Source organism: Hyposmocoma kahamanoa, unplaced genomic scaffold (genome assembly GCF_003589595.1).
Source record: "Hyposmocoma kahamanoa isolate Upper Pololo Valley unplaced genomic scaffold, ASM358959v1 65, whole genome shotgun sequence".
In the NCBI taxonomy this organism is placed as follows: Eukaryota; Metazoa; Arthropoda; class Insecta; order Lepidoptera; family Cosmopterigidae; genus Hyposmocoma; species Hyposmocoma kahamanoa.
This window is the reverse complement of record NW_020653853.1, coordinates 6126273-6153856: the sequence shown is the minus strand read 5'-3', so window position 1 is coordinate 6153856 and position 27584 is coordinate 6126273. Positions and strand designations below refer to the sequence as shown.

At 37.4% G+C, this 27584-nt stretch overlaps 3 protein-coding genes across 3 annotated transcripts in view; 1 reads left to right on the top strand and 2 right to left on the bottom strand.

Moving 5' to 3' along the window:
- The window catches only part of LOC113231507 (vacuolar protein sorting-associated protein 11 homolog), a 28091-nt gene extending 20863 nt beyond the window's left edge, over positions 1 to 7228 (bottom strand). The window contains exons 1-7 of the mRNA XM_026465832.1: positions 7214 to 7228; positions 6969 to 7037; positions 5810 to 5983; positions 4772 to 4924; positions 1934 to 2064; positions 782 to 932; positions 5 to 332 (exon numbers count right to left, since the gene is read on the bottom strand). Coding sequence (XP_026321617.1) covers positions 5 to 332; positions 782 to 932; positions 1934 to 2064; positions 4772 to 4924; positions 5810 to 5983; positions 6969 to 7037; positions 7214 to 7228 — 1021 coding nt within the window. The remainder of the gene's footprint in view (positions 1 to 4; positions 333 to 781; positions 933 to 1933; positions 2065 to 4771; positions 4925 to 5809; positions 5984 to 6968; positions 7038 to 7213) is intronic.
- A 2540-nt stretch (positions 7229 to 9768) lies between these two features.
- LOC113231194 (beta-1,4-galactosyltransferase 2-like) lies at positions 9769 to 23758 on the bottom strand. The gene is made up of 8 exons (XM_026465383.1): positions 23588 to 23758; positions 19231 to 19412; positions 18648 to 18780; positions 17831 to 17925; positions 15634 to 15820; positions 12002 to 12130; positions 11134 to 11274; positions 9769 to 9985 (listed from the first exon to the last, which is right to left on the bottom strand). The coding sequence occupies exons 1-8, from the start codon at positions 23689 to 23691 to the stop codon at positions 9775 to 9777; spliced, it is 1182 nt and encodes a 393-aa protein (XP_026321168.1). The 5' UTR covers positions 23692 to 23758; the 3' UTR covers positions 9769 to 9774.
- A 2564-nt stretch (positions 23759 to 26322) lies between these two features.
- On the top strand, positions 26323 to 27181 carry LOC113231195. The gene is made up of 2 exons (XM_026465385.1): positions 26323 to 26470; positions 26605 to 27181. Exons 1-2 carry the CDS (start codon positions 26382 to 26384, stop codon positions 26813 to 26815), a joined length of 300 nt encoding a protein of 99 aa, XP_026321170.1. The 5' UTR covers positions 26323 to 26381; the 3' UTR covers positions 26816 to 27181.
- Positions 27182 to 27584: the final 403 nt, after the last annotated feature.

Here is a 27584-nt window from a genome sequence, read left to right as displayed (position 1 = left end):
TTCTTTTTGAATAATAGCGACAACTTCGATTGCAGATCTTTTTCGTCTAGGTATATCATTTCCTTTTTCTTTGTCAATATGTGAAAGGACCCCCACTCTGTTAGTACAGCGTCTATTTCATCGAATGTTTTGGAAAATACAATGAATTTGTTTTGAATATCTAATATGGTGATGTGGTGCGATTTCGGAGCTGGAGCTGAGCTGGTGGAAGCTTTGGGGGGCGACTCGTTGGTGGTGATCACCAGGTAGCTTCGAAACCAGTTAAGACGGACTTTCTCGCCTTCTAGGGCGTAACATGGACCGCGACCTTCGGTAGTGTAACAGTATATTGCCTGAAAATATTACTAATGTTTAATACAGCTTCAACGCAAGCGAACGTGAGATATGTCTTTGAAGATTAAATCGAACACTAAATTTTATCAAGATGGTAGACCCAAAATGGTAGCCGGAAAAAAATGGCCCAATCAGGCTACGGTTTTTATTCCATCGATTTAAATAGACGTATTAATTTAAATTTAGAATGGAGTAAGAACTGGTTAATCAAACGACGTTAATTCGAATAGCCAATCAGATGACTTTAATATCACGTGAAAACTGCCCAATCTCTCGTTTTGACAATCATCTAGTAATTTTATATTTTTGTCTTATTTGCTTTTTTATCTTATTGGTTTTTCAGGCCGAATCTTGGGAGAGGGACTCCGTCCTTGCTCAGGTCATTGTCTCCTAACCCAGTGCTCGTCCCTCCTTTCTACTCTCACAAAATGAGGACTATCGTACTAACGTCGTTGTTAGCCACGGTGAGGCGGTGCTTGTCGGCTAACACGCTGCAGCCGGGTGCGGCGCCCATAGCGTCCAGGGTGACGCACCGGTCCGCGCCCAGCCAGTACACCATTATGCACGAGCGAGACACCACGAACAGTTTGTCTGCGCCTCTGGAGGTAGAACATTTTTAATATTACTTCCAGAAAACCTCGAGACACGTTTCAATTATTTAAATTAAAAAAATAGGTCGTAACTTTAAAAGTTACGTTTTCAACGACAGAAGCCGTGGCGCGCACGCAGGAACTGTGATTTACGCTCATAATACAAAAGATTTAGACATAATATGTGACACGTAACTGCTTCCGTGGCCGAACGGTTACCATACTGCCACGCAGAGGTCCCAGGTTCGATTCCCGGGCCGGGAGAAATATTTCTATTGCCTACGTTTATTTCTCACGTGAGTTTGGGTGTAATTTGTGGTTGTCTATGTGTGTGTCCTTGGCACCCGTAACACATGGTTTCCCTAGTGCGGGGCTATGTTGAGTGTGTAAAAAAAAACTATCGTATTTGCTAGCAATTGCTTTTTTCCTGTTCTCCGTAATAATGGCTTTATTACACTTTAATGTTGTTTTCACTTTAAACATAATTTATACAAGAATCGGTAAGCTTGGAAAGTAGAATTTGAAGGCGTAACGCTCAATACAAATTTTGTTTTTATCAGATCTGGAGACATTGCTGTCATATTCTAAATTCCCCTTATTCGCTAATGGTGTTACCACTATATAGTATAGTTGATTAATGCCATCGATGGTTGAATGAGTCAATGACGATTGACAGCACCAATTTGATCTGTTCCATTTCTCATTCAATGATGAAACAATCAACGATCGATCTATACTCTTCTGTATACGTTTTAAAAGCTACTGAAATTACTAAATCCATGAACCGATCAATAATCGATAGACAGCCCGAATGATTACTTGATCGATCGATATTCTTCTATAAGCCAATGACGTCGATCGATAGCATCTATTCTAGATCGATTGGTTGGTGTAATTAACACTCTAAATATAACAACTGCAGAACAATACAGGTTATCAGTCTATAATTTTTCACTCTACTTTGAGCTGCTTAATAGAGGTATGCGGATCTTAACACTGGTATAACTTACTTGAAAGCCAGTCCGGTAATGGGACTAGTGCCCGAGTCTGATAACGTTTTCATTTTGCCGCTGCGCTGCCGCGAGATGTCGCCACGGAACAGCGACACCGACCCATCTTGAAAACCCACGGCAAGAAGATTCTGAAACCATAATAAATTGTTTCTATTGACTTTCGCCTTTTCGGACTCCCCAAACAATAGCTAAGTATTACAATATCCAAAGGTACAAATTTTTAATCCCAATTAAATTTGAACAATTCTACGGGGTCTACTGACCGAACTCCGTCCGAAATAATTACTGTCAAATAAGTAATATTCGACAAAATTAAAAGACAAGTATCAAGTATGAAGCTTCATTCGCATCACGCGTCTTTTCATTTGGTCATGTATTGCTTATTTGGCAGTAATAGTTTAGAACGGATGTCGGACGGAGATCGAGAGTAGACCCCCAGTTCCGAATCCGAGAAATGACGGTCCGAAATGTCACAGGGATCATTTTATCTCCAGGTGTACAAGTGATATTCGTATTTTCTAGGATTCGAAACGGACTGAGTGCACAAGCGAAACTTGCTCACGGTGTGTAGGTAGGCTCGGGATGCATTCTTGATGCTAAATGATAGCGAACATCAAAATAGTTTTTAAACTCTTAAGCACTTTAACTAAGGCTTTCAATTCCTTTTACCACCTAAATTTCACCACAGATTTTACTCCACATGTACATATTTAGATTACTTACAAACGGAATGATTTCTGTAGCAAAAGGTTTATACGTGAGGTGCACTATAAGTTTCCGGAATGGTCAAAAATGAATTTATTGTTTTTTAAAATATTTTCCGATAACGTTAATGCACTTTTTCACACGAATGAACCAATTTTGAAAACATTTATGCCACTCCTCCGTAACAATCTCTGAAACATATTTTTCATACTCTTCTTCAGGTGACGAAAAACGTTGACCGCGTAACTGGTTCTTAATTTTTGGAAATAAATAAAGGTCACAAGGTGCCACGTCGGGACTGTACGCGTGGTGGCTCATAAGGTCAACGTTGTTCACCTTCAAAAATTCATTTGTTTGTCTGGCCGTGTGAGAACTGGCATTATCGTGGTGCAAGAAGATACAGCGTTTACGGTTATTTTTACGGAGTTTGTCAATAACTTCCGGCAAACAAATGGTCGTGTATCAATCACTATTCACGGTACAACGATTCTCCAAAGCAACAGTAGCCACGTGTCTAGTTTTATTAAAAAAAAAGAAGCAATCATCCGCTTAGAGGCACTTTGCACGCGCACCACTTTATTTGCTTTCGGCTCATCTCGAAAGACCCATACGCTCGATTTCTGCTTTGTTTTGCGATCGTAACTATAAATCCATGTTTCGTCACCTGTTACTATGTCCCACACCAAATTTGACGCCTCTTCGTTGAATCTGGTAAGCATGGCATTGCACCAAGTGACGCGATCCGTTTTTTGAGCCTCAGTCAAATTGCGTGGAATCCACCGAGAGCACAGCTTTTTCACACCCAAATGTTTGTGTAGTATTGATTGTATTTGACTCATGCGTATGCCTAAAGATGCCCGAATCTCATGGTATGTCACATGCCTGTCTGTTTTGATCACAGCATAGATGTTTTTGTTGTTCACAGCAGTGGACGAGCGGCCATCACGAAATTCGTCACTGAGATTCGCACGACAGCGATTGAATTCTGCAAACCAGCTATATCGCCAAAAGCAGTTTGAAGCCGAGTGAAGCTCCGCTGAGCTGTTGTAAGTCGTAGATAATAATACTACGAAAATTTTCACGAATTAAATCCATGGTGATGTAGACAATCAATTTCTAAAATAACGCCACAATGTAAAAACAAGTGACAGTCAGATGAAACAAACTGTTATTCTACAGCCAAAGAGTTCCATTTTCAAATGTTGTAATTACTTTTTAAATATTGTTTATGTAAGTGGCCAGTTCCGGAAACTTATAGTGCGCCCTATGTACATAATGGTTCCGTGGACCTAGTAAGCTCTGTATTAGCGTACCGCGAAATAAACGCTACGAAGTTAAGGGGAGGAAACCTCTTTACACACACATAATTCCTGACTAGTCACAAACTTAGCTGTTCTAAAGTGATAAACATTTTTATTATTAATTATGTTATACCACCACAGTTCATTAGCGTTGTTACCATTGTTACCAAAACAGCCATAAACATCTGTCCAGAAAAAAAAATGAATACAAAATAACATTTACAGGGTTGCCAGTTTTCATAAAATTTTAAATAGTCATGTAGTTTTTGTCGACAGTTTTATAGATTGAGAAACGTGAAACGTCTCCTCTTTGAATTTTTATTAGACATAGTTCTCAATGCAGGGTGTGTATGTATGAACTTACAAAAATTGTAAATTATATTGAACCTGTGCCCAGAGACATTTAAAATTAAACAAATTCGGCTATTTATTACATTAGCGTAACCAACATTCAGTCGATAGTCGATAGAATATTTATCGACTGCAATCACTAGCTGCAAGCACGCAGGCAACACTTTTGGGCAATGAACTGTCATTTTACTCCGTCTTTAAAAATGACAGACTATAAATTGTAATATTAAATATAAAAATTCAATATTAGGAAGGAAAGGGTAAAATAAAAAAATGTTATAATATGATCTATGATACTAAAAGGTTGAGGACCTCTGTCATAAATGAATGCAATTAAGTGTTATTGTATTGTACGAACTTTAATGCTGTCGGCCTTGGGTCTGCACTGTATTTAGTGGTGATCACAATAGAACAGTCAATGGTCGAAGTGATGAAGGGATGCAAAGCTAATGCGAATAATAATAATAATTGTACGAACTTTGTTATCGTGTACAGCCAGCGCAGTGGTGGGCGTAGAGCGCATGTGCGAAGGAACTGCGCGGGAGACTCGCACGCAGATCGGGTTCCCATGCCGGTCACTGCGAGACCAATCCCACACTTTTATCAGAGGATTCACGCCTGCTTCTTCATCCTGAAATAGGGAATTGAAAGCTACTATTTAATGAACCAGCTACATGGTCTAGATTCACATAGGTAACCTTGCGAAGCCTCTTGTCAGTGTCTTGCAAGGTGTTAATTTACTTACGAAGGAACTAAAAAAACTAACTCTAAATAAATAATATAAAACTGACTCAATAATAGCGATAAGAAACCTCCAATAAATAACAGTGGGTTTACTCCATGTACAGTATACATACAATGTTTTTTTGGGCTGAACTTGCGGCATACTTTTGTTGCAGCCAATTTTTTTAATTCAATATATTTTTGGTTAACGTTATTACAGTCCCGATTGGTCACGTAAACATTCATAACAACTTGTGTAATTTTAACAATCGAGACATCTAAAGGTTGATACACAATGCACAACTTCTGGCAATATGTTGCCGCAATTTATCGCGTTGCGCGATTTGTCAACACAAGACCATACATTGTGTTCCTTCAGGCCTTCTTTCTCAACTGAACAACACTGCTCTAAGAGCCAATGAGGATGATTTGGCTGATGATCGAAACACTGAGAAAATGCTTTGCTTCTGAAGTTTAAACATAGCACCAATTAAAAAAGATCAACTAATTATATGCATACATAATTATAAAATTAAATAATTTATCATTAACCCATCTATAACACATCCATGTATGTACATACAATCATTAGAGACACATGGTTTTCCTAAGAATTTTGATACTGAAGTGACCTAAAGTCACACGGTGTCTGTAACACACAGATGTGTTATATTGACCATAAAAAAATTTATAAAAGTATAAAAACAATCCTTTCTAAAGTCATTTCTGACACACATATGTCAATAGGATGCATAACGGGTTTACACTACAAAAATCTTTGAAAAACACTCACCCCAATAGTAACAAGATATGGGTCATGAGGCAGCTGCTGAGCCAATGAGACCGTCAGCTCATATGCTTTGAACGTAGTGATCTCCCATGAGCGAGAGATGAGGTGCACCCAGCCAGTCACGTCGCAAAGGACTACATGATTATTGCCACTTGTAGCTACGGTTACATGTGTATCCTTGCAAAAGAATGATTAATTACTAATAATAAAAGGTTCCAAGATTGCTTATAAGACATTCTGTAGAAACTAAAATTTGCTTGCTGTGCTGTGTTTTGTTTGTCTCAGTATGACATTCTTGTGTACAATAAAAACTATTTGAACTTGTACTTTTAAAAGGCAACCAAACTTTATACATGTTATATATAACACTTAAGTTTTAAATAATAATATACTCTAGTCATTGACTTACAAATAAATGGACGATGGGTCTAATACAAAAACCACGAAAAAAATGTCCCAAGTCAACCTATTCGAAATTTAAATTGTTATGTCATCGCAGTATCGCGCTGTGCGTAGAACAAATGAAGACTAAAGCGGAGTGTCGCGCTCTGTATACGATTTTAGCGCCTTACAAGTGCGGACACTTTTTAGCGCGGATCCGACGTCCATATAATTGTAAGTCAATGACTCTAGTAAACGTAATTCCAGTCACCTTGCATTTTTATTCCTGAACAGATGAATATAGTTATAACACAGAATTACAGTTATTATCAAAGGAAACATGGACTTATTAAAGGACCTCGGTGGCACCGGCTGGAAAGAGCAGGCTTGCAACTGGAAGATGTGGCAGAATTTGGTGTCGGACACCATCATCCACTTTGTAATCGCTTCAGCAATGAAGTAAGTAGTAACATGGATTTAAGGAAATGACTGAAGGACAAAATTGCATAACAGTTTTTGGCCCATCAAACATTGTTTGAACTTAAGGCTTTTGACACTGAAACTTGTGGCCGGACCTCAACCGCTCGACCCTCAGGGTAGCATTGGTTTTCACCCGTATATATACACCTACCCCACAATATTTATTTATCTGCAGACTTTGTTTTGTTTGGAGTAATGAAGTTTTAACACGTATAACAACGTCGTCGGTACCGCTGGACGCAATAGATTTTGAGAATTTTTAATTTATCACTAGCTACAGCCGTGCCAATATGATACATACTTGCAACGCTTCGGCGATTTTGCCATTGTCGACGTTTTTGTGAATGTCAAAGAACGTGAAACGACGCCACTGCAAACAGACAAAAATACATAAAACGATATTCTGAAAATGTAAGAAAACATAGTAAAATAATAATTAAGATGATAACAAAAACCGTCGATATTTAATTGGGTGTATTCGACTTCTTTTCTAATGGTTTTGAACATGAAATTCTTTCATTTAACTAAAGCAAATAATGCACAAACCTCTAAAAATGCCATTTTGGCATTTAACAACTGATTACAAATCACATAACTATCGAAAATTATCAATTTTCTGTTGATTTTTCCTCTACAAAATGAGGCAACAAATATTATGACAAATGTCAAATGCCCGCTCGCAGCGCTGACGGACTTTGTCACTGTCAGTGTCAAGTTTTTTTTTAATAATTATTATTAATGGATTTGCTTTCGCATTTAGCCAATGAGAAGGTTAGGGAAACAGAATTACAGTGAGTCCTACATGCTCTAAGTGCAAAGGTACGGAATTTGGTTGGGCATCATCTCGTTTCGGAGGCCGGGGTTCGAGGTTGCGGGGGTCGAGACATATTTTGGGTCGCTGAGCCAGCGGAGGAAATAAGTACGGTTGGGTAGGTGAGTAGCTATTATGGTATGTATCGGCATGCATATTGATATTATTAAGCTTGATATTATTATTCGCGATCAATAAGTAAATACTACCATAGATTTAGTATATGAGTACTACCTATACATATCTTAATTACATACAAACAATAAACTTGTTATGGAAGTGGGGAATAATGGGACATGGATTGCCAAAAGTTGGGATATAAAAGTATCGTAATCAATTGTAGTGCAGAAGAAGATATTATAATTTAGATAGGACCCACATGAGCATGCAGGGTCAGATACAATTTCGTCCTTCAGGGCAGGCTAAGGTGCTAAGATACGCTGATGATATCCACAGCAGTTCGCCAGAGGTTCTTCCAAAAACAAATACATTGCCGCTGACTGCATTCCTCGAAACTGTCACTGGCCCAAACCTAGGGGCCACCGTTAAGGACATAATAATAATAATAATTTTAATTATTTTTATCATACGTCCATGTTTTTATCTATAATGACACAACCAGTTTGGTTCCTTGACTGCGTTATCAAATTATATGCTTTATATCTAGGTGATGCACAAAAATAAAGAGGGTGTCTGTAATTAACCAGCGATTTATTATAATGGCGTTACAATGCTTAGCTACAATGCTTAGCAACAAGCAACACAATTATTATGCGCTAAAGGGGTAAATAAGCACATGAGAATCTTTCATGCGTACTGAGGTAGGTATACGTAATTCGGTGGCTTTAGAAAGCATCATTCTAGAGAATAGCGGCCTATCTCAATATCAATTATATAATTAATTAGATTTTTTAAAAACTACTGCAGAATATCTAAAATGCAAAGCCGATGAATTGTATATACCGTCGGCTTAGTGCAAGAAGGCATTAATTGCCATATAATTTATGTGGCAATTAATGACTTTTTGCAATAAGCCGACGATACGTAGATCCATGTTGTTACGTGATTACTTTACGCAATAAAATGTCTTTTTTTAACCGACTTCAAAAAAGGAGGAGGTTCTCAATTCGACTGTATGTTTATTTTTTTTGTGTGTATGTTACGCGATAACTCCGCCATTTGTGAACCGATTATGATGATTCTTTTTTTGTTGGAAAAGGGGTACCTCAGAAGTGGTCCCTTTTAAATTTGAAGAAAATATTCGACGCCTCTAAGGGTGGTAAACTAGGGGATGAATGACTTTTGAGGCACGTTTTTTTAGTACTCTGTACTGAGGTTATTTACAAGGCAACTGTGTAAATAAGACAAAAAATTTACAACTTTGGTTTAGGCCAAAATTCTTGAAAAGCAGTCACGCGTAAAAGTAATGTTTCCCATTGTCCAGATTGGTTCTCTTGGCTTATTGTTTCTTTTTGATGAACAACGAAAGAACTGAACAACGTTCTATTTCAATAGTTGGCCTCGACGATTAAAGTTACACACTTTGACCTGTGGGCTATTTTAATTAATTTTTGGACATTGTCAAGTATTCTGAACGATCTTGAGCAACAACTTTCTACGTTCTGCAACAACTTTCTATGCCTGGAGTACTACGGTTCTATTCAGATCCTCCAGAATCCATTTATCCTGAATTGAATGAATTGAGCCTACGATTCTAAACAACTTTCACTAAAGTAATAACGTTTTATTACCTACACGGACCTTTTATAATCTGGACCCGTAAGGTTGCATATCAAGTTTTGAGTAACATTGTACGTATTGTTACCAGATTTCACTAAGGTGACTAAGTTTCAATGCATCAAAAGTTGAGATTCGTATACATTTAGTTACATATACGTCCAGCTACTATAAACGTAGCAGTATAATGCATTAGTAGCAGTAGAGCTCTTCGTGAAAGGATTCGTCCAGGGAAGTACTGCCACCTTACCTATTTCTACCGCGAAGCAGTAATGTCAGCATTACTGTGTTCCGGTTCTTAAGGGTAAAGGTACTGTTGAAATTACAGGCACATGGGACTTGTGAACTTATGTCTCATGGTGATGGGCGCAGTGGCAGTGCCCCTCAGATCTTTGCGATTTAAAACTCCGAGTGGTGCTGCAACTGTTATGGACAGGCGTGTCGTTTACCATCAGGAGCACGACTTGTTTGTCCCGTCACTTGATATTATTATTATTATAAAAACGTGTTAATAAAAAGAAAACGCATCTACTTTTAAGTACTTTATTTATGAATGCTCTCAAGGTCCCTTTAAATAACGCTTCATGAATGCAATAATAGCGTCATTAGATTTCGTCAACCAAACTTTTGACACCCCGATATGTGTGTACATTTTGTAATACTCAATCCCACTGAGTTCGTAGTTGAGAGATGTTAGACCGTCGAAACTCTGGTTTGAGTGCGTTGTATTTGAGTAAGGTACGAACTCGGGTAGTTGGGTATACACGAACCTACGGATTTAAACACATTTTGATATACTTTCCGCTTTAGGGTTTCGTGAAATAAAATGAACTAATTTACGGGTTAAGTAATTGGTTTGGAACTACATACACAGAGAAAAGTACATAATATGCAGTGAAGTAAGTACACAGTCACAGTTCACCTTTGTGTATGTGTGTAACTAAGTTTAGAGCCGAAAATTACTATTTTTGTTTAATTGAAAGATTGTACGTGGCAAATCCATAAATTTAGATGTGTCTAAATCCACCAATCGCATATAGTATAAAAATATGACTTGGCTGTCAATTTCGTGAAAACCGTGAAAAACTATTATTTCGCGTTACCAACACCATCTAGTGGCTAAGGCCGACCTCAAACGCCCCGCTGAACCCACCGCAGACAGTTCCGAGTTTGCGGCGTAAGTGATTACATAAAACCGTGACGGTTCCTAAGGGCGCGTTCCCACTATGTCGTCACGTTTTATTATTGTTGGCCGACTGTCGTGTCTAGCCTGCTCCCATATCACGACTATCTGTCGTGGACGATTTTTTATCGTTGAACGTCTGTCGTAACTAGCAGTTCCCACTAGATCGTGACGACAATTTATCATTTCACGACAGCCCCCTTGCCCATCTCTGGCTACGACGTAACGCTACTGCAAAGCGGCCAGAGGGCGCGGGGTACGAGAGGGGAGGGCAGGGAGCAGAATACGTGCGGACAGCGACAAATAAATCGTGACGACAATAGGAGCTGCGACCATCATCTGTCTTCCCGTTTTTATCGTGACGTTTTATTATCGTCTGACGACTGTCGTTCAAGCTGTTCCCACTGTGACGACAGTTTGTCGTTGTAACGATAAAAAATCGTGAACGACAGTGAGTCGTGTCGTGGTATATGTAAACAACTTCATTTAAATATACAAGCCACGACACTGGAAACTGCACGACAATCTGTCACGACATAGTGGGAACGCGCCCTAAGCTTCGCCAAGCACTTTGGTATGCGGAGAGTAACAGAGTGAAATAAATCATTGTTGATTTGTCTATCTAAGAATATTTAAAGAAATTTGGTTTACGGTCAACGGGAATGATTCCCGAGTCTTATTTGCTAAACACGTCTCTAAGAATCAGCCTAAATCCTTCAGTACATATGTATTAACCTTAAAGGTGCATTCGTTATATTTTCCATGCTTTTTTTTAACATGATTGGTGTAATCGTTAAGTTCTTCAAGCTCCTATAAACACTATACGAGGATTTTGTTTCAATTGCCTCCGAGTCTAAGACGCCAACGTCAACCAACCTGCGAATAAAAAAATCAAGTTTACTCATCATAGTGAATTCGTATTGCGCTTCTGTATTGATAGGTTTATAAAGAAATATTGACAATGAGATGTTTGTGGTGATTGACGCAGACTACATCCTGATTTCAAAAGGTCTTGTGTGAGCAGTCCCGAGTACACGTACAGCACTCTCCTATTGTCCATATAGGTATTGGAGCTGCTGGCTCGTTCACCCCCAATTGTGCATTGCACAACTGGTGGTTGCGACCGCTAAGCCGTTTCCTCTAAAGTCAACACCAAACCGCTTTGGTTTGCTGTCGGCAAGGTAACGTCCCGAATCCCGATGCCGAAGCGTCTGTCCAATTCCAAAAATTCCTAAGCGGCTGGCCCTCCAGTCCAATTTTGAAACAAAACAAAAAACCCATTTCAACTATTTAACAGTGTTCTATGGAGGTCATATGGAGACCACTGTCAAATAGATAAATTGCGGTTCTTTTTTTTTGAAAACTCATAGTAATGTGAACTGTCTATTAATCATATTATGATTCTACTCACACGGCCACTTTTGCCCTGCTGAGGATATCTACTACCGTTCTGTCCTTTGCAAACAGATTAGCATTGAACATAATATGAATAGCTCTTTTATTTTTTTGACCACAAAATGGTGACCACTACAAATTACAAAGTCACTGTATACATAATACGTGTGGCCAACACACTGATCTGAGCAAAAAATGTCTTACTCACCTTCTAACAAATTCTAGAAATTCATTTGTATTATCTTCAAACGTATTTGGGAAACCATTGACTGTTCCATACAGGTCTGTAGTCACAGCAACAACTCCCAAGGACGATGCGGGAAAATTATACAGTAATCTAAATTAAAATTGAATGGAACCGTTTATTTCTAGGTACAATCAAGAGCACGTCAAGCTTGACACTGGACTTTGGACTTTCTTGTTGCAAGCGGTATAAAGTTGAATATAATTAATAAATCTTTAGTGTCAAGCTTGGATTTTTCTTGGTTTAGTTATCATGTCGTAGTGATTCTATAGATATATTTTTAAAGCTGAGATTTATAAAACGAGTTTTGAATTGCGATAACTGAAAACTTTAAATAAAAATAAAATTTACTCGCTACTTTTAATTAGTTAGTTAGTTTCTTATGTCTCAGTCCCTGTGTTAGAGCCCATTATTAAAGTCAATGTAATATAATATTAAGTAACTATAGAACTTCAATGACGAAGCTAATTAAAGTCAAGATAATAATTATTATAAATTTGTAATAGAACTTCTTTTTTTACTTTAAAAAAATATACCTATATGCTTATATGTATATTTTGGTCTCTGGAAGAAAGTAACAAAAATGTCGATGTGATCTGTGGTCAAAAAAGAAATGTAAAGCGGGTGTTAAAAAAAAATTAAAACGGAACGAAGTTTGAAATTGTAAAAAACTGGCGTGTATTGATCATATCAGCGTGACATGCTAGTTTGACCACCAAAAACGGCCTTATTTTTTTACTGGGGTTGTTTGTTAGGTCTAATGTTTGCACAACTATTTCCTTAATATATTTTAGTAATCTCTGAATTTCTGAAATCACTTGAATAGGGGTGAAGCACCATTATCGGATACTTATCTTTGAAAAATTAAAAAAATACTAATCAAAGCATAAGAACTTTAAATGAAACCTTAAAGTAGTCTTTATTTTAAGACCGATTAGAAATAATACAAATCCTTCATTTTCTAATTAAATATTTTAAAACGTACTGTAGTTTTACAAAAAAGGGAAAAAAATCAATGAATTTCAAAAGGATGCTTAGAACCAGCTGACCGGTTTTACGGTCCCAATAATATTTTTTGTGAATACGATTTTATGTGACAATAATTATTATAAATGAAACTAATTAAACAATTTGTTAATTTAAATTTATTAGCAATAATCAGACTTGTAATCTATCTTTGATTGGGTAATTAGGAACTTAATCATAAAAAAGAATTAACTTACATCTATTAGAGATCCTAATAAGGAACTTTAATATTCTTCAAAAAATAATAAAGTCAAACATAAAAATAAAACTATTTTAGACTTATATAGATTTGTTATAGAACATAAAAAAACATATCTATTAATTGCATGTATGAAAAGCTTTGAAGTTCTCATTTATAAAAGTATCCTAATATCAGATATCCAATATTAGGCTTACGTAGGTATCCGATATTAAGATTTCACAAAGCCAAATAACAACTCACTACGACTTAGTAAACATTATATGTTTGAAAATATTTATGCATTTATTTGTATTTACAGATGCTACTACCCCTTAATAACACTTTTTCATAGAATACTATATTATTTAGTATTGGAAAAAAGTTACGTGGTCTCACTGTTCTGCCATTTTCTAAACTAGTCAGCAGATTTTTTTACAATGGCGCCACTTTATAGTTGGCTATTAAAACATGAAATAAAAAATAGATGGCACTATAGAAAATAATCTCAGTACAGAGTACTAAGAAAACCTACCTCAAAAATACGTAGAATTACATATAATAACCAAGTTTTATTGAAATCGGTTACCGGAAAGTGCGCAAACCCGTGTTCATCCCCTAGTTCGCCACTATACGGGACTTGACACAGGAGATAATAAAAATCGGTTCTCCCTACTCAAAATATATTGAGAGAAAAACGCCTTGAAATAAAAAATATTGCTCATTATACTAAAATTTAGGCGCTATTTATAAAAATGAATCTTTATGCATGAACTGCCCTTAGAGGTGGACGATTTTCTTCAAAATTGAATGGGACCACTATGGAAGTACCCTCTTTCCAACAAAAACAGAATCGTGAAAATTGGTTCACAAATACCGGAGTTATCGCGTAACATACATACAAAAAAAAACAAAAACATACAGTCGAATTGAGAACCTCCTCCTTTTTTTGAAGTCGGTTAAAAAGAGATAGTCCACTATTCGAAATTAGGCAATTATCCGACATATGGTGCTTTTCCCCTACACTCCATATTTAACAATTGTTAGATTTACGACAACGTGTAGCGTTTACTTCATTGCACTGCATTAACTAAAGATGAGGATCACTAGCAAATACAGTGTAAAGAAGTAAAACTTTGCACGTTGTCGTAAAAAAATTAATATACTTTTGAAAAAAAATAATTGTCCGCTCATTTCTCACAAATAAACATTGATTTGGATTAATTTTTCTTTTTAAGTTATTTCTTTTGCTATTTATTATTAGTTTTTAATTGTATTTACTGATGTAATTAATTTGAATTGTTAATTTTAACATTGTAATAAGAGTTATTTGTAAAATACTAACATTCTCGCAGGACTATACTACACTACTAACATCATAAACAATAACTTTTGTTTCAACATTTTTAATAATTCATTAGATTTTCCTTTCTTATAAAATAAAAATATTTAAATAGATCGCTCTAAACGATGATAACTCTGTGCAAAACGTTGGAACATGTGTGGGGGACGGACCCTTGCAAGTTCAGGGCTCGTGCAGCGCGCCGGCGATTTATCGCGACTGCGGTCGCATCGACACGCAACGACTTCTAAGGACTAAATACAGTGTAGCATGAGCGCGACCAGCGACGTAACACTACCGACGACCGACCGATAGCTTAGTGAATTTTCGAATAATTATCACATCTACAGGAGAAATGGATATAGTATCAGAACTTTTTTTGTTAGAAAATTTCGTTTTACGGGTTCGTGCCATAGGAAGGATAAGAAGGAGATTTATTATTTATTTAATATCCAATTAATATTCTGCGGCGATTACGAACTACATCAATTAACCTATCTGGGTCCATTATTATAATTTTAATTACCTATTTACATAAGTAAGTATAAATTATTACTAATCTAATAATAAATATGAACATTAATTGATCATCTAATAGTAGTCGCAAGTGACTGGCGACGACTGATCGCTGCAAGTCTCACGACCAATGGTCGCCAGTCGCGGGCACGCTGCACCAAACCATTTAGTTCTAGGTACATCTTAAAACAAGTTGCAGCGAGTCCGTGCGACCGCAATCGCGAAATATCGCCGGCAGGCTGCACGAGCCCTTAACTTACTAAACACAGATCTAAAAAGTGTCAGATAGTACAACATATAAACTAACTTTATTTTTGGTGAATGTATTATGTTTTGTTAAAAGTCATGGAACAAAAGTTATTGTTTATGATGTTAGTAATATAGACCTGCGAGGTTATTATTTTACAAATCACCATATCGTATAGTCCGAAGTAAATATTTGATTTTAAAATCTCCATGAAACAAATGTACAATATTTAAAGTATTTTCCCTTCGCGTCCCATTGCCATGGGACTCCCTGTATAGATTACTTACCCATTATAATGGAGCCAATTGACAAGTTGTGCTGGCTGCCAAGCACAGCGGTAAAGGTTCCTGGTATCCATAGGTATCAGGTGAGCTGTGTGGAGTATTATGCACAACCATCTTTTGTTAGTCTTCAGAGCTTCGAGATAGCCGATGTTTAGGAGCTTTCCGACACTAAACGGTACAGATGTGTCATCTTTAAAAAAAAGCATAAAAAAACCTTTAATAGTTTTCAAAGGTAGATGTTTTTATTTATGGTTTTTAGTGCTATGACTGGTGGACACACAATATTAAGTTTACTCTGTATGCTCCATGTCTGATAATATCGTCATTATTTTCTGATGCACTAGAAAAATACCGATAACGCTATGCGTGTTGCGCGAATAATTATCACATACGGCTCCCTCGAATATTGCTGTTACTAAACAGTCGAAATGATACGAAAATAATAATTGATTGGTCAAAAATGTTGTACAATTGATTCCTCTATTATGCTATTTGTTACTAAACAGTAGTTTATACCGTCTGATAACGTCATCAGTATTTGCTGACATGCTAGGAATATTACTGATAATGCTATGCATGCTACAAGAGTAATTGATAATTATTATCAAACACGTCTCGAATATTGCTGTGTTATCTCGGGAGAAATGTACCTACTATTGGTTTCTTTCATTCTGTCTTCTGTCATTTGCTTCTCGCCAATAATTTAGATAAAATACACATTTATTGTGGCCTAAATTATAAAATTATACAGAAATCACATACGAGGTATTCACTTTTAAGACGGCGTTATGTAGTATCCGAAAAGCAAAAGATTTTCGTCGGAGGCGTTTCGTGCAGGCCACATTTAAAAAACCTATCGAAAGTCGAAAATACTCACGGAGTAATTACAAGCTTAAATTACTCTATCCACCGTCATACATACTAGAATTTAGCAATATTTGATTTAAAAAAAGTCATAAATCTTTGTATTTGGAGCAGTTAGTTGTTCTTTTTGTTGTTAGTTGTTTTGACAACCTCTGTGGTCGATTGGCGTGCACACCGGTGTCTATGAGGTCCCGGGTTCGATTCCCGGCCGGGTCAATGAAGAAAGTAACTTTTCTATGTTGTTTGGTGTCTGGGTGTTTGTGGTACCGTCGTTGTTTCAGATTTCCATAACTAACGTGCTTTATTTTAAATTTTGATTGAATACATATTCAATTATTTTTTGTGAAATTACTCCACTAGTTTTGAATTTTTTTTAGGAACTTTTTCTGAGTGTTCGATCTTTGTATTAATTGATTACAACAAACTAGTGGAGTAATTTCACAAAAAATAATTTAATATCCATCCAATAAAAATTTAAAATACAGTGAATAGCGACATCTATCGCCAGGACTAGTAGCTGTAAAGGTACTAACTGGGTGATAAATTTTTCATAGATTTCTCATAGATGGCGCTACGACTAAAAAGAAAAACCAAATACAAAGACACGACGCAAGCATAGGAAAATTCGTTGGGTCCGTTGGTCCGTTCCGTGGCTTAGTTGGTATAGCGTCTGGCACGGTATGCAAGAAGACGTCGGTTCGAATACGACCGGATTAAAGTGCTTTAGTTCATTGACTTACAATTATATGGACGTCGGCTCCGCGCTAAAAAGTGTCCGCACTTGTAAGGCGCTAGAATCGTATACAGAGCGCGACAGTCTTCATTTGTTCTACTGACAGCGCGACACTGCGATGACATTACAATTTAAATTTCGAATAGGTTGACTTGGGACATTTTTTTCGTGGTTTTTGTATTAGACCCGTCGTCCATTTATTTGTAAGTCAATGGCTTTAGTTACTTAATTTGAGGTGGATGCAACGTACGATGTTAGAATTCATTATCGCTAATATAAATTATTTCTTCTCATAACCAATTCAGAGATGGTCACAAACTTTACAGAACTGTATTCATGTGATAATTACAGAAATATTTATCAGAAATAAGAAGAAATATTTATCAGGTATCGAAATGGAAAATACCAGCCCTGCTCCCAGATTCCCACGATTATGATGTAGGTATTACAAATGTGAATAAGGAAGTAATATAATAAATCGATAATAAAAATAAGTGATGTGTTAAACACTAAGCCATTTCGCTGAGACGTCTGATATTTAACATACTTGATACTGTATATCTACTTATACTATTATTTATTATAAAAAAGAAAAGAACGTACTGTGTTCAACGATAAATAATTGGTACTCCAACTGCTGCCTCATGAGGAATGGATGAATGAAATTAGCAAATGCTATCAGCTCCAATCTTGTTCCACTGCAATTATTATTAAATTTTGTAATTTGTAATTTGTGATTTAAATTCAATTCTATGCTGCTTGGAATAAGAACTGTCCAAAGACCAAAGCTTTATGTACGCTTGACTATACCTACTTATGTGGTCAGGATTTATCTTAATTTTTTAACAGGTGTTAGTAGACAGGCTTAACGTGATTTTGGAGGTGGCCAAAAATGGCCTACGTCATCGGAAACGATGTTTTTTTGTTATTAACATTTTAAACTACCAAAGCGCCACATCGGCTCTTAACATTTAGTATTAAAATTATGGAATGTCAACATCTTTCAGATTTAAAAGCAATATTCATAGACGCGTATGTGTGGAGTCGCCCCCGTGGACTCCTTTCTCTCTAGTATAATGGCGTATTTACGCTAAGTCGACAGGTTGCCTTCACTTACTCGCCGAAGAGAGAGAACCTACCACGCGTAAACACTCAGTCGTTTACCGATCGCGGTTCGCAGTCGCTGGTGCGTCCCACCATTATGTGCGTGCTGGTAGCCAAACCTATCCGATTAGTTTGTTGAACATTTCGAAGAATATGTTGTGTTTCTGAGCGCAAACTTGTCAATGACTTGGTGATAGCTGACTCGGTGTAAGCAACGCGTCATTGTCGCCTTCTTTCGTCAGTTGAATCCGCTTGTCCAAGAGCGGCTCGGTGTGAACACGTGAATAGAAGCAACAAAATAATTAACTAAATTAACCTGAAAGGCACAATAATAGCAGCGTTCTGAAGAGCGCTGCATTTTCTTGATTTGTAGAAACCACCTGCTCGAAGATCCCCTTTGTTATCTTTGCGGAAATCAACGTCGAATGTGTTCGCGAAAGTTACTGGACCTGGAGAAGCGAATGATAATTCAGTCTTTGTAGTGTTTTTTGTACGGTTCTTGTTTCCAAAGATCTTGGTTTTGGGGTTTGATTTCGGTGAAGAAACAACCTGGGTGGATCCGCAAATATACGACCAGTTAAAATTAACACCCAGTCTATTAAGATTTAGTTAAACTTATCTTTGTATATTAATGCTTTTTTAGTTTGCTGTTCGTGAAATGCTGTACTAGTTTTAAGCTACCCTAGTTTCCTTCCACATCTCCCATTATTAATTTCATTATTCAGTTGCTCACAGTACAAAGGACATTAGCTTGAGACTTGATAACTGGTGTGATTGCTTGGCGCATTACATTATATTCTATCGCCTCGTTACTTTTGTTATTTTAGAATGCTCACTCAGTAACTTTTATAAATGTTCAAAAATAGTAATATTAACATAATTAATAATAATTAACTTACCCAAGTTTGGTGGTATATCAGGGCATAAGTAAGGTGCTATCGTTTCAGGATCTCTACCTCGTGTCATTGATTGCTTTTCTTTCTTATCTAGTTCTTGATCTGATTCGGGTTTCAGAGACGTTTCTGTGTTATTATACTCTGTACTAAACTCGGATTCATGAAAACTCTGCTGTAAAGCCTCTCTGTAAAAATGTGATCATACTGTCGAATTAAAGGAGATATTTATGTATTGTACCACTTTAGTCAGGACGAAAAGAGGCTCTCTTAAATGAAGGATGACTAGAAAACTCAAGGCACTTTATTTGGCACTGCACAAACCTACGTGGGCAAATCAAACATAAACAAGACATTTGGCCTTGCGCGCACAATACTGATACGTGAAGGGTCCTACTTTCAGAGGTCTCGGGCAAGAATAGAAGGAGTGAGAGACGCAGTCGTAAAGCGTCAGTATTCTTCAACAACGATGTCTCAATAAGAGTAGGTGTAAAACCACCCGAGATCCTTGCGAGATTCACTGAATAGAGGAAGACTGTTTTTTATATAATACCAAGTAACGGGACGAATAAGTCGTGCGCCTGGTGGCAAGCGACACGCCTATCCGTAACAGTCGCAGTGCCACTTAGAGCTTTAAATCGCAAAAATCTTACAGGCACTGCACTCAAATTCAAATCATCTTTGTTAATTAAATTCTACTGCTCATTCGTAAGGCAGACTCCCCTGAGAAGAATGAGCAAGAAATTCTATGGGTTGCTCTTTTACCTCTCGTGGAAGAATGTAATAAGTTTAGTTAAGTCTATCTACCGCGGCTATTTTACATATCTGTGTATATATGTGTAAAATAGCCGCGATAGATGGTTCATAGGGCCCGTGTTCTTGTACGAATCGGAAGATAAATGGCCAACGGAACGCGAGGAGTCTGTCGCGACTGAGGACGAGGTAGTCGTGTCGTACGCAAACGAAAAGGGCAGTTTCGATCACTTGCCCGACATAGGCCGGTTTTCTAGTTACGAAAGGCTCATTAAGACGCGAGTATTGGCTTCCGTAAATATATGTCGAGTTACGATACGTACAGGAAGCCGAACGTCTGTGGCTCTCGAAATCGCAGCACGACAATTTCAACGAGGAAATCGCGCGCCTTTCGCGTGGAAAACCGTTGTCGCGTAGCAGTAAGCATTTTAAATTAGACCCCGTGATAGGAAAAGACGGAGTCGTGCGCGTGAACGGTCGTATAAATGCAGCGCAAATCGAACAGTCAGGTCACCCGCGGTTTTGGACGGACGGAACGCGTTCACTCGACTTTAAGTTGATAACGTACATAGGCGCTCCGGACACGGCGGGCGCGAGCACGTCGCGAATGACGAGACAGATGTACTATGTGCTAAGATTACGTTCAGCCGTGAGTACAGTGTTACACGGGTGCACTTTCTGTCGTCTCAGAAAAGTTACGCCGTTCGTGCCGGCGTTCGGAGACTTACCCGCTGCGAGACTAGACGCGTATAGTCCACGTTGTTACGATAGGTAGGCGCCACGAAAAACGTTGGGGCGCATTATTCACTTGTCCAACTACGCGCGCGGTACAAGAACTCGCCGCGTCATTGACTACGGATTCGGCGATAATGGCGTTACGTAGAATGGTCACATGACGCGGCTGGCCGCGAGTTATGTACAGCGATAACGGAACGAATTTTAGAGGCGTCGATGCCGAGCTGCGGGTAGCTATAAAAGAATGGGAGCCCGGGCGCCTCGAATTTGCATTGACGCAGCGCATAAACAGGTGATATATCGATCCGAGCGCGCCGAACCAAGGGGTCGCGTGGGAACGATTAGTGCGGTCGATAAACACTGTGTTATCAGTTACCTTTCAGGATAGAGCGCCAAAGAACGAAGATTTGTTAAACTTGCTCGAGGAAGCAGAATACACTATAAACGCGCGTCCGCTCACTCACGTATCGCCAGATCCGGCCGAGCCCGAGGCGCTCACGCCAAACCACTTCTTGCTTGGGCAACCGAACGTACTGCCCATTATCGGAACGTGTGAGAGTACAGATAGACGTGAATGGCGAGCGGCGCAAGCGTTGGCAGATACTTTCTGGTGCAGATGGGTTAGGAAATATTTACCGCAGTTCATTCCGCGCGGGTCACCCTCCGATTCAAGTAGAAATGTGGACGTCGGAGATTTAGTCCTAATAGTAGACTCTACGTTACCACGGAACGTATGGCCGCGTGGGGAAATAGTGAAAATCTACCCGGGCCCCGACGACGGCACAGATAGGAGCGTAGAAGTTAGGACGCGGCGGGGTGGTATTTTTAGACGTCCGGCGCGTAAGTTGGGTGTGTGTGTGGACTGAGGGACCACCTGATTTTTTTCAGGGAATTTTGTAATTTTAATTATTTCTTAATTAGTAAAAGAGCGACAGACACAAATCAACAGAGATTTTTTATTTTGTGGACACCCTACTACATTCAGAGTTAGGAAATATTGAAAAGCAATTATCTTGTCTAATGAGCTACCAATCCATTTAAAAAAAAAACATTTATATAGTAAAGCTTTTTTACTAAACCGCAATAGGACGAATCTTTCCATGTTCGTTATATTTTAGGATATTTTAATTCATTTATATTTCTGTAGTATGTGAACTGAGGGACCACAAATAAATATGAAATTTACGAAATTGGCTCGTAATCGTGGTTTTGTTTTACTTTTACAATCTTCCTTGTGATTTTTACTAAAGTTTGCAGAGAAATAATATTTTGTTTGTTATGTAATTACTCGTTTATACGTTATTTATATGTGGTCTCTCAGAGACCATATAAAAACACTGTAATAATATATAATCATTGCCAAATTACGTTTTGTTCATTGTGTAAATGTTTAAAGATGTTTTTACTAAATTTCTATTAACAAAATATGCCAGCAAACTAAATACTTGCCTAGAAGTGGAAGCTTTGGTGTGAGAACTGAGGGACCACACCTTAGGTGGCATAGTTTTTTAATAAATTCTTTACAAATTCCAGTATACCTTTTACAAAATGCGTTACAACTTGTACTAAACGTACCTTTACATTCAAAGTCATTACAACTGGGAAAAACTATGTGGTCCCTCAGTTCACACGCACACTAAGTTGGCCGTCCTCCCCAAGTACCTAAATAGACTAGGTTTTGTTTTGATTATGTTTAGAATAAGGATAAGATTTATATTTTTTGTATTTACTTTTTACACGTAGGTTAAGATTGATTTGTTTTGTATACTTTTTAGACTGTTTGTTTTATCTTTTTTATACTATCTTATCTTTTTATTTTTATTGTTTACCTAGCCTTAGCTCGTAAGACTACACTGAGGGGTGAATGTTACGGACGGCCGTTCAGAGCTAGAATTGAGAGGAAAATTAATAATTCAGGAGCTCTGATTGGCCAAGCGGCGGCGTAGCGACCAATTGATAGACACCGTACCGGTCCATAAGTATAAGCGAAATTTGTTATTTGTGTTCATTCGCTTTCTTTCGCTCTAAGTTGTAAGACGTGATCATGTTTGGTTGTAAGTCAGATAGACATAAGTTTTAATGAGAATATACAGTCCACTTCTAAGATAAAGGAGTTTCATTTGAGGAAGGATACAGAAGACAGTTCCTGATCAGATTCGGATTGGGGCAGGGTTTTTTTTATATATATAAGCTGTAAGCTTTGTGTTTCTTTTATAATTTTGTTTTACAATGTTGTCTATTCTGGCTACGAAATATATTTTATTATAATAATATATTTATTATAATAATAAAAAGGTACATTCAAATCTATAATCCAATTATTAACAAGATAAACGACTTCGAAAAGTGAATACATTTCCCGAATAAACCTTTATGAAAGTATCGCTAATGTGGATTAGTGGAATTGACAGTTATAGGAATAACAGAATTGATTAATATTTAAAGAATAAACACAAAAATCTGATTTGATTCCTATACAAAATAATGTCGATTGATGAATTGTATTGGGAACCAAAATGTTTGTTATATTATGTGTAATAACTATTTTACGGGTGCACGAGAGGAACCTCTGCGTTAGCGCGGCAGCCGCGTCACTACTAATTTCATATCTGCAAAAGTGGCGACTGTACCGCTGCAACTGCGCTTCTAAATATTGTATGAAAATTAGTAGTAACACCACAGACACGACATTGCAGTGTTGCAATTCATATTCCTTGTGGGTATGTCTGGCGCATCCTGGGCAAAAATCAGCGAGAACCTATGCCGATTGGGTAATCCTTTCACCATCATGGTAAACAAACAGGTCCCATAGTTGGGGCTGTAAGGCCATCGACACAATAAGATGTTGTACATAATATGCTCAGTGGGTACTAACGTATCTCGATGCCCGCCAAAAGGCTTCTCTTCTCGCCCTAATTTTCTGCTAGTGTACAACAAGTAGCCCAAGTTGGCACTAGCTAGAATGCCAAAACTTATCATCAGCAACCGAAGGGAAAATATTTGATTCCGTAGGCAAATATTGATTTTATGGCGGAAGCGTAACGTAGACGAGTTTGTGTTCGTCGCCATTTATATTTTTCATGTACTACATAGAAAAACTAAAATAAGATTTTTTAGAAATAACACAAAATGTAAAAATACAAAAATGACAAACCACTTCAACTTCAACTTTTGTGTCTATGGCTCCGTCGTTTTGCGCGACGATTTTGCCAATGTCAGGGTTGAGAGACATGTGTAGCGGTAGTGAGATAGATTGCCGGTTATTAAAATACTTCGGCGGTTTTTATTCACAATGACGGTTATATATATATTTTAATGACATTACAAACCACAATTATGATTATTTCGGCGGCCACTACGCTTGTGCCAGTGTCAGTTTTATAAGAATAATCATAATAAATGTCCTCAGTGGGACAGAAGCAAAATACACAAAAAAAAATTAAAAAAATTAAATTTATGGCGCTCATCGCTAGTGTCAGTTTTATTTTCATTATACGGTTATTCTATGAATTCCTCAACGATTAGAGCAACTTTTTAATATTTTTGTCTTTCGCAGCACATTACAGTTTAACTTAAAGGTATAATAATGATTTATTTCTCAAACACAAATACAAATCTTACATTAAGTGGACCCTAGCTTAAATATAAGAGCAATTCGTGAAATACTGGAGTCCGTACTAGGTACTAGACCTGTGTTACAGCTCACCAGGCTCTCTCCCCATCGGACAACTCATACATTATATCTTAAAGGATGGAAAAAAATAAAGGAACATTATATTGACCTGTAGGCTTAGAGGATGGAAAAAAAATAAAGTCTAGGCCTGTAAGTGTCGAGTGTCAAACGGTTCAGTTTGAAAGGGTAACCCTAACTAGCCGTGAACAGGTTCACGGCAATGAAACGGAAACTTCCGGTCCCCAAAATTTACTAAAAGAAGTAAACTTAAAAGAAAGGGCCCTAAATGGGCCGAGTAACTGAATTACAGATATAGGTACATGAAGGCTGTAGACTGTTATAAATTATTACACATTATTTAGCTTATTTAATGATTATAAACGTAGTAAAGAACCAAAATTAGCGATTATACGCGATGGAATTTGAAACAGCTCCGACTGTTGTGGCGGTCGAGCAGGGAGTGACCGTGGTACGAGAACAAAATGAGAAAGTGAAGGAAGATGGAACAATTCAAAGCAAAAATTTAAATACAAGTAAAATAAAAAATGATAGGATACAAGCGGAGAGAGGCGATACAAAAAGGTGAGATGACAAACAACAAAAAATATATAAAATTGTCAATGTGCATAACAACCGTTTAAGTATTTTGATAACCGGCAATCTATCTCACCACCGCACTGAGCCCTTAATAAATTAGTCTTTTAACCCTGACTAGAAAACAACAAGTAAAGAGAACGGACACTCTCCGCCCCTCCCTAGCTTTAGATACCACACCATGCCCCGCACATTGCCGGTCACATTGACTGAACAACAACAAGGCTGCCGGCGAGCCGTTTTTGTACGAAGACGGCTTTGATATTTAATAAAGTTTTAATTTATTTATTACGAAACATGTACGTTAATATAAAACATCATTTTACGTTACTATTTATAATGGTCGTGAATTGTGCTGTGTACGGCTGTTTATCATCATTTTCCGAAAGATGAAACGTAGTAAGTAAAAAAACTTATGTCTGAGATTCATTCAGTTATTGTTTTCTTCATTTATGTACTGCAGAGTAGTATATGTATGTATAAGAAATACTGATTTATTATATCAACATAATGAGGCTCCATGACTTCGTGAGCTAGTAGACAAGGGTTCTAGAATTTTCAATTCATTTTGCCGATAAATATTACGTAAGTAGTGAATATAATTGTTGATAATTAATGATGATCAACTTGGACACGCACTTTCAAATACCTTGGTTACCTTATTTAAATAAGGTATCCAAAATATAACATTTTAAGTGCTTTTAATATATTTTTTAAATAAATTTTCAATATTACTCTAGTTAATGAATTAATGAAAAATATGATATTATATCGATATAAGGAGACATGTGTAATTATTAGGATTCTGGATTATATTAATAGAATAATAGATAATAGCTTCGCGTTAGCATTTTCGCTATGTTGCCGCTCTGATCACGTAACGTAATAGTGCAAAAAAGTGATGGGTAACCCTGCCACTTCACGTGCACATTTGCGCGTATGCAGATAGCGCCTTGCTGTAGTAGTAGTAGTAGGTAAATAATTTTCGACTGTTGTATGGAGTGTCTGGGGTGTGCCCTGACGTTGGCGAAATCGTCGCGCAAAACGACGGAGCCATAGATACAAAAGTTGAAGTTGAAGTAAGTTAGTGTATGTTAGATGTAAATTAAGAGTGAAAGGTAATGAGTTTTTCAGTGTTATCATAGTCTAGTTTTATCAACCAATTAGAAATAATATGTTTACAGTCATATCCGCAAAGTCTATAAATTTAGAGTAGTAAAAATTTATTGTATAAATATTATGCGGCCAATAATAAACAATATAAGAAATCTTTTTGGTTTTTTGGAACCTAATCTAGTATTAAAAAAAGATACGCACGTTTCGCAATGACATGTAAACAATGTTAAATGTCATTTTGGTATCTAGCCAGCGTAGGTAGTTTTTGCAAAATTTTCTTTGAAATATGCCGAAGTACTACAGGTTCAGGGCTTTGACGCCCACCCGTAAACCTAAACGGAGCAAAGACAAGGACAGAGAGAAGGAAATGACAAAGTAAGTGTAGGTGTATAGATACACCTACTACTGCTTTCTGAAACTCACGGAATCAATATCAATCCACACCGACGATCCTGGCACCGGAGTGTCGTACTTTTCGAACCCATCCCTATTAGTATAGTAATTTTCAGGGCGGAGACGGAACGTACGTGGCTGGATTCGATCGCGCTTGCGTGTGCGCCCGCGCCGTCATGGTACCTGCGGCGTACGTCGTGGCGCCAGTCCCCGCCACTCATGGGTCTTCCACGCCAGCTCTCCACCACACTGCGCTCCTCCTTCCATCTCAGCAACCGTCCTATTTTTGTCCTCAAAATGCCCGCCACAGAACTCCTCAAAATGTGACGTGACAAGGACGTAGTCACTCAATCGGTTCAAAAAAATCCAATTCATCTTATTTTACAGATCTAATTTTGAATTTTAACACATTATTTTTATCAACAAGCATGCTTTACGTAAATCTGTGAGTTCCTCATGTGCTATAAAATACAAACGTAAGGCCTATTTTCGCAAAACGTTGACCTATGGATTTGTATTCATGACCTATAACTTCGTAAAAACAATAGGAATATTAAATAAATATTGTAAATTCGACAAGTACACTTCAATGTCACTTTAAACTTTTTTGTTTGTTATGTAATTGTAATAAAAATTTGACTGTGTTCGTTACGCATAAAGTCCTAAAAATACTTGTGCATCTTATTGTTTGATAATAATTAAATTGTCTATTTTGTGACAGAGATATTCAACTTTTTTGTTATTATTTGTTTTTGTTATTATTTATTTAAATAGCTATTGTAGGATCCAATTAACATTTGATTTTGGTGGATTGAAATAAAAACAAACACGTTAATGTTCTGAAAACAAACAATATATTTATAAAAACAATAAGGAAAGAAACCAATGGGCTATTACCTTCCCTTAAGTAACTCACTGTCTAATCTTTAATAACCTACTTAGTCAGTAAATTGGATGGCTAAGCGAATACTTTGGATCAGGTTCATATTGGAATATGAGCTGGTTCTTCATTCGCACTATTTTGGCGTGATCGCTGATGAAGAGTTGGTTGCTAGTAAATGTACATGATCGCGTACCATTTCGCTTGGAAGCATCT

Coding starts and splice junctions, on each gene's coding strand:
- LOC113231194 (XM_026465383.1), bottom strand. CDS start 23,691: ATGATAAGTTTTGGCATTCTAGCTAGTGCCAACTTGGGCTACTTGTTG. Junction 15,821..17,830: donor ATTATTTATCGTTGAACACA/GTACGTTCTTTT, acceptor TTTTTTTTAAAG/ATGACACATCTGTACCGTTT. Junction 11,275..12,001: donor TTTCTAGAATTTGTTAGAAG/GTGAGTAAGACA, acceptor TTTTATTCGCAG/GTTGGTTGACGTTGGCGTCT.
- LOC113231195 (XM_026465385.1), top strand. CDS start 26,382: ATGCCGAAGTACTACAGGTTCAGGGCTTTGACGCCCACCCGTAAACCT. Junction 26,471..26,604: donor AGAGAGAAGGAAATGACAAA/GTAAGTGTAGGT, acceptor AGTAATTTTCAG/GGCGGAGACGGAACGTACGT.